Source organism: Eumetopias jubatus, unplaced genomic scaffold, assembly GCF_037043125.1.
Source record: "Eumetopias jubatus isolate StellerSeaLion01/CBP00866 unplaced genomic scaffold, mEumJub1_p1.0 scaffold_4, whole genome shotgun sequence".
NCBI lineage: Eukaryota > Metazoa > Chordata > Mammalia > Carnivora > Otariidae > Eumetopias > Eumetopias jubatus.
The window spans coordinates 28,646,909-28,654,322 of NW_028274810.1; the positions used below are offsets into that span (position 1 = coordinate 28,646,909).

Here is a 7,414-nt window from a genome sequence, read left to right on the forward strand (position 1 = left end):
AAGTTCCATATTTAGCTGCAGATTCGGTGTGTCCACTGGGGGAGGGGAGCACAGGCTCTTCCTATGTCACCATCTTGAATTGGAACTCTCTTTAACTTTGAAAAAAAAATACAACATAGAAAACTTTACCCCATTTTTCAGAGTCTACGTGTGTTCCCCCCAACAAAATATCAGTCCCCCTATTGATGCCTCTTGTGACCTTGATGGAGCGCCAGGCTGTCACTTTTGAAGGAACTGACATGTGGGAAAAAAATGACGAAAGCTGTGAGATTATGCTGAACCACTTGGCCACAGCCCGGCTCATGGCAGAAACTGCAGACAGCTACCGGATGAACGCTGAGAGGGTCCTGGAAGGTAAGAGCTGTTTTCTGTAAGCTGCTCCCTTCTCTGCATAATAATTAGAATGAAGGAACAAAGAGCATGGATGCTCTCAGGAAAAGACAAAGTAGGAAAGATTAAGGCATGGAATTCCCTTTCTTATGATTGATCATTATTTCCTCTTAGTCCCTAAGTGACTTGAGAATCCTGTTTCTCCTTCTCTGTGTGTTCTGTTGTGTCAGTGGCATAGAATAAACTGAGAGGGTCAAGAAGGAAGTGGTCAGCCCGCCTACCATTAGTACTTCTGATTGGAGCTATGTGAAGGTGGGCTAACAGAAGGAGTTAGAGTTCTATGTGACTTCATTTATCCGCATTCATATTTCTTCCCACATTGGGAGGTGAGCTCCCCTGCTTTTAGCAGCAGAGGGTCCAACACAGGCAAAGGCACTGCTGAGAGAGCTGTGAGAAAAGTATAAACCACCAGTACTCAGGTTTGGATTAGTGTAAAGTGTGTCTTAAGGAATGACCAACTAGGCTGAAGGAGGGGGATATAGCTGGGAAGGCCTTCCATGCAGGACTCTGGCTGAGGAAGAGCCTGTGAAGGGTTTTAAACATGGGATAGTGTCATGACGTGGGCAGATTTATGTTTTAAATATGGCATCTGTTTGTGGGAGGGCTCAAGGCTTGCAGGCAAAAAGATCATTTAGGAAGCAAGATAAGAAGGAGGGCTTTACCCAAGATGGTATCAGGAATGATTATTTTCTCTTCTTCACTGTATTTTTAAAATTCTTCAAGGGCCCAAAGTTTCACCCACAAGGTTAAGAAAGAACTACATAGGGCAGGAGAGGCCTATTTATTTCATCCTAAAACAAAGTTGTTGCTCCAGAACCAGAATTTGGGACTAAACAGTTGACACTCTATCTGCTGTAGGTTTAAGAACTACACACCTCTTTCAATTTTTATCTCAGAAAGTTATCTAGGGTTGGCAGTGTAGGATTCAGAAAATAAACCACCTAATTTCAATTCCCCAGATATTAGAGTGCCTGCTTATACAAGCTAATAACTATATTACGTTGGATGTTGCCTAAGCCAATATATTAGGATGGGTTTTGAGAAAAGGGTTTTAAGCTGCTTTATAGCAAATCACTTTAAAGGTATCTAATGGCATTTCTCAGTTAATCCTGCTACAGGTTTATGTAGCAAGTTTCCACTGCTGGAAGTAACTATGACCCCAGTAAGGGTAGAGATTTTCACACCAATATATACCCAGCCCAAGACAGGGACTCAAAGCATATTAATTCAATGATTGGAAGTCATTGTTGAGCCTCTGGTGTGTTATCTGTCAAAGATATTCTGGCATCACAGGAAAAGTTGGAGTGGAGGGCTTCTATTATTTTCTCAGAAAGATCCTATAAATCTAGATGGTAGAAACAGATTTAAGGACAGAGCAGATTAATCCAGCAGGAACCAAGGATGAGAACCACGTGCCTGTATGACTCTTTGTCTGGAGTTTTCTACCTCTCAAATAGTTGACTGAATAGCCTTGGCTTTAAGTAGACAGATCTTCTCTTACGTTACAGAAAAGAGTCATGAAACAGATCACGCATATATGGCTGTCCATATATTTTTGAGAATGGTGCCAATGTAATTCATTGGATATAGTCTTTCAACAAATGGTGTTGGAATTATTGGCTATGCTAGGCAAAAGAAAAAATGAATCCTGGGCGCCTAGGTGGCTCAGTCGTTTAAGTGTCTGCCTTCAGCTCAGGTCATGATTTCAGTGTCCTGGGATCGAGTCCACATTGGGCTCTCTGCTCAGTGGGGAGTCGGCTTCACACTGTCTCTCTCTCTCAAAAAAAAAAAAAAAAGAATCCTGATCCTTACCTCATACCATACACACTAATCAATCCAAAATGGATCATAGGTCCAAATGTAAGAGCTAAAGTGTAAAGCTCCTATAAGATAACATAGGGGAAATTCATTGTACCCTTAGATTAGCAAAGCTGTTTTAGGAAACAAAAAGCATGAACCATTAAGAAAAATTTTTAATAAAATTATAAATTTTGCTCTTCAAAAGACACCATTAAGAAAGTAAAAAGGCAAACCAGAGACGAGAAGAAAACATCTGCTAAACATTTATCTGATAGAGGATTTATATCCAGACTATATAAAGAACTCTTACAACTCAATGAGAAGACAAACCTGCCAGTGACAAATAACTATATGGAAAGACATTTAAAGCATTAGTCATTAGGGAAATGTAAATTTAAACCACAATGAGACAATACCACATACTGTCTAAAAGAATGATAATACTGGGGCACCTGGGGGCTCGCTCAGCTGTTAAGCATCTGACTCTTGATTTCAGCTCAGGTCTTGATCTCAGGGTCATCAGTTCAGGCCCCATGTTGGGCTCCACACTGGACGGTGGAGCCTACTTAAAAAAAAAAAAAATGACAATACTAAGATCTGGCAACTTATAGAGAAATGAAAACACATGTCCACACACAGACTTACATACAGATGTTTACAACATCATTCATAACAGCCAGAAACTAGAAACAGTCCCAATGTCCATCAGTTGGTGAATGGATAAACAAAATGTGGAATGTTCGTATAACCAAATGCTACTTAGCAATAAAAAGGAATGAATTGATAACCTGTGACAATATGGAATAGTCTCAAAAACATGGTGCTAGATAAAAGAAACCAGACATAAAGTCCACATTGTATGATTCCATTTATATCAAGTTTCTAGAAAAGGCAAAACAATAGCAACACAAAGCAAAGACGTACCAGGTAACTTTCTAGGGTGATGGAAATGTTCCAAAACTGGTGGTGATGATGTATAACCTGTATAGGCTTACTGTTATATATCACACTGCAGCTACAATAGGTGAATCATGACACATAAATTATACATCAATAAAGCTGTAAAAACAAAACAAGGTATTTTGAACACTCCTTCCCACAGTGGCTTGTGCACACGGATTTTATTATATGTTTCAGTGAGTTTACTTGGTATTCCTTCTCCAAAGGTGCTCAGGTCCTTGAGGACTGAGCTCTGCCCTTTTCTTATATAAAGCAGAGCCTATAGCTTTCTTTGGGGGCATTTTTAAAGTTCTGCTAGAAAGTGAAGTTCATTTTGATCCGACTTTAAGCAAGTAGGTTTTCAGTCTGTTGTTGACATTACGTTTGAAAACTGAAGTAACTGTTCTTTTTTTATTAGGTTTTCAACCAGATGAAGAAATGAGTGAAATCCTCAAGACTGAATTTCAAATGCGATTGCTATGGGGCAGCAAAGGTGCACAAGTGAATCAGACAGAGAGATATGAGAAATTCAGCCAGATTTTAACTGCCCTCTCACGTAAATTGGAACCTCCTCCTGTAAAGCAGGCAGAGCTTTGATAACTCTCCAGAGAACCTTAGGCTATTATTTGAAGCTTCTCCAGTTTCCTCTTGGGGAAGGCTTATCATTTGATAAAGTAATAATGTGCAAATCTGACAGTATACAAGCTTTTAGTATCCACAGGATATTAAACGTGTAAATTGCACAGGGCACACTTATTTATGAATTGTTTAAAATTACTACTGATTTTAAAATGAAGATAATTTATTATGAAGGTAACTATTGCTAATGATCAGCAAATTTAAGAGAAGACCTAGCTATGTTGGCTGGTTGCTTTCTTTTTCTAGGTATTTGACCATTTTAAATTCCTTGTCAGATAAGTGTAAATAGAAGAGTTTAAAAGCATGAAACATTATGGAAGGTATCAGTTGTATGATATTCTTTATGAAAAATGTAAATAGTCATATGAAAATATATCTTTTTGTGAACTAATTGTGTCTGGTCTCTTTAATATTAAATAACTCATCATAGTACAATAATTATACCTCCTACCTCCCTGAGGTATTCTCTTCCCTAGATACTCTATCCTAATAATAAACCAAAATGGATGAGAATGATATGGAAAATTTAGTATTTGTGGCTTGGGAGACAGTGAATAGTGATACAAGGTAGACCTGGCTCTAGAAGACCTAGGTTCAAAGTGAAGCTGTGGTGCTTGCTAGCAGGAACCTCATCATCTGTGTGCAGTGCAGCACCTGGTATAAGGTGAGTACCAGATGCTAGTACACTTCATGACATCACTTCATGCATTTGAAAATAACCGACTGCTGAGCTTCCAGTTCAAGATGGCAACATAGGAAAACCCTGAACTCACTTCTTCCACAGCTACACCAAATCTATACCTATTTATAAAGCACATCCTCCTAAAGAAGTGAGGGCTGACTGAATAGCTTCCGCACAACAGAAGATAGACCACACAGAGAACGGCAAGAGGGATGGTGACGCAGTAACAAAGGAAACCCCTACTCCCAAAGCTGCAAACTGCAGTGGGGACGGATGGTAATGAAGGACCACGAGCAGATTTGTTTGCCCTGGGGTACAGAAAAGCCATGGTTTAAAAGGGCAACTAGAATATAAAGGAACCAGCCCTAGAACCCTGCCAAATAGTGGGGGAGCTGCTGGAACTCTAGAGGGTCAGAGGGACTAGTGAGCACCACAGTTTGTTTCCCCTTCACCTTGACAGTGCAGATAGAACATGGTCCTGGCACCAGAGCTGGCCTGCCACCTAAGTGAGCCCCAGGCCCCTAGCCCACACCAGCCCCAAATGCCTGTGGTGCAGATAAAAGCCATAGTTTATAAGAGCAACTAGAATATAAAAGGTCCAGCCCTGGAACTCTACCAAAAGGCAGAGAGCCGCTGCAATGCTCTCTGGTCAGAGGAGCTGGTGACACTGTTTCCATTCTCCCTCCATCTTTATAGCGTGGAAGGGAGCAGCCTACTGCTTCCACAAGCCCCTGCCCCTAGCCCACACCAGCCCAAGCCATCCCACCAGAGTAGCCTCAGTGTGCCACATACTGGACACGCCTGATCAGCACCCCTATGGCTCCAGCTGTCTCAGCAAGGTGAGATATTCCAGGCCCATGCCACTTTGGCTCCAAATGACTCACTAGGACAGAATGCTCCAGGACCTCCTGGCACATGCCCTTTATGGCTCAGGGTGTCCCCTGTGTGAAATGACTTGGGACATTAGACTGCACCCCACTTTGGATCAGTCACCACACCAGGGCGCCTCCTGTGCAGAACACCCTGGGACACCCAAGCTTACACCCACTTGAGTTTCAGCTGCCCTGCCAGGGCACCCTCTGCAGAGTGCCCTGGAACCCAAGGCTTGCACTAATTTCAGCTTCAGCTATCCTGCCAGGTGCCCTCTACACAGAAAACCCTGACACCACCCTGGCCCACACCCACTTCAGCTCTGGCCATGGCACCAGGGCAGCCCTAGCAGAGAGTGCCCAGGACTCCTAGCCTGTGCCAGCCACAGCTCCAGCCAACCAAAATCACCAGGCACACACAGTTTACACAGGGGACAACAATACACAAGACCATTCCTTCAAATTTAGGAGAAATAGCTGTTCCATCTAATTCATAGAAACAAACATAGAAAGTCAACCAAAGTGAGAGGAATATATTCCAAACAAAAGAACAAGACAAAACCTTGGAAAAAGAACTAATGAAACAGAGATAAGCAATATGCCTGATAGAGTTCAAAGTAATGGTTGTAAAGATGCTCACTGGACTGGATAGAAAAGTGGATGAATTCAGTGAGGATTTTAACAAAGAGACAAATATAAAAAAGAACCAGAGTTAAAAAATACAATAACTGAAATGAAAAATACACTAGAGGGAATCAATAAGAGATTAGAGAATGCAGAAGAATGGATCAGCAATCTGGAAGGCAGGTAGTGGAAAACACCCAAGCTGAACAGCAAAAAAGAAAAAAATCAGGATAGGTTAAGGGATCTCTTGACAACATGAGGTAAAGAAGTATTCTAAGGGTCCCAGAGGAGGAGAGAGAGAGAGAGAGAGAAAGGGGAAGAACACTTAAAATAACTGAAAACCTCTCTAACCTGGGGAAGGAAATACACATCCAAGTCCAGGAAGCAAAGAAAGTTCTAAGCAAGATAGACCCAAAAAGGTCCACATCATGACACATAATAATTAACATGTCAAAGATTAAAGATATATTAATTCTACAAGCAGTGAGAAGCAACTAGTAACATACAAGGGAAACCCCGTAAGTCTATCAGTTGACGTCTCACCAGAAACTTTGCAAGCCAGAAAGGGCTGGCAGGATACGTTCAAAGTGCTGAAGGGAAAAAAGCTACAACCAGGAATACTCTGCCCAGCAAGGTTATCATTCAGAATTGAAGGACAAAGAGCTTCCCAGACAAACAAAAGTTAAAGGAGTTCACCACCACTAAACCAGCCTTACAAGAAATGTTAAAGGGACTTCTTTAAGTGGTAAAGAAAAGGCAATAATGAGAAGGAAATTATGAAAAGAAAAAAACAACACAAGTAAAAGCAAACATACAGAGAAGGTAGTAATCACTTATAAAGCTAGTATGAAGGTTAAAGACAAAAGTAGTAAAACTGTATCTAATCAATTAGTTAAAGGGGACTCACAAAATAAAAATATGTAAAATATAACAACATATACATAAAACATGGGAGGGGAGCAGATGAGTAAAAATGAAGTTCTCTTATAATGTGTTCAAATTTAAGTGACCATAAACTTACACATATGACAGCTATATACTTAGGATGTTACATACAAATCTCATAGAAACCACAAACCAAAAACCTATGATACACAAGAAATAAAGTGAAAGAAAGCCAAGAATAACACTAAAGAAAGTCATCACAAGAGAGCAAGAGAAGAAAACCACAAAATCAGAAAACAATGAACAAAATGGCATTAAGTACATACCTATCAATAATTACTTTAAATGTAAATGGTCTAAATGCTCCAATCAAAATAATTGACTGTCACCTTTTCCTCTAGCTGGTTAGGTATGAGTTTTCTAGGCTTACTTTCTAGGCTTTTGGCTTCACAAAGGAGATACTTTCTAGTTTATCAGTACCCCTCTCATTTTTTTTCTAATGTAGAAAATTTGGAATACAAGATTTTAAAATAAAATAAATTTCAATCACTCAGCCACAAAGTGCAAACACTTACCAATTTGCTTT

At 40.4% G+C, this 7,414-nt stretch overlaps 1 protein-coding gene across 1 annotated transcript in view; it reads left to right on the forward strand.

Annotated features, from left to right (window-relative positions):
* BCAR3 (BCAR3 adaptor protein, NSP family member) overlaps positions 1 to 4,159 on the forward strand; it is a 109,826-nt gene extending 105,667 nt beyond the window's left edge. Inside the window, exons 11-12 of the mRNA XM_028087680.2 lie at positions 142 to 354; positions 3,548 to 4,159. Coding sequence (XP_027943481.2) covers positions 142 to 354; positions 3,548 to 3,726 — 392 coding nt within the window. The 3' untranslated portion in view covers positions 3,727 to 4,159. The remainder of the gene's footprint in view (positions 1 to 141; positions 355 to 3,547) is intronic.
* The last annotated feature ends 3,255 nt before the right edge of the window (positions 4,160 to 7,414 follow it).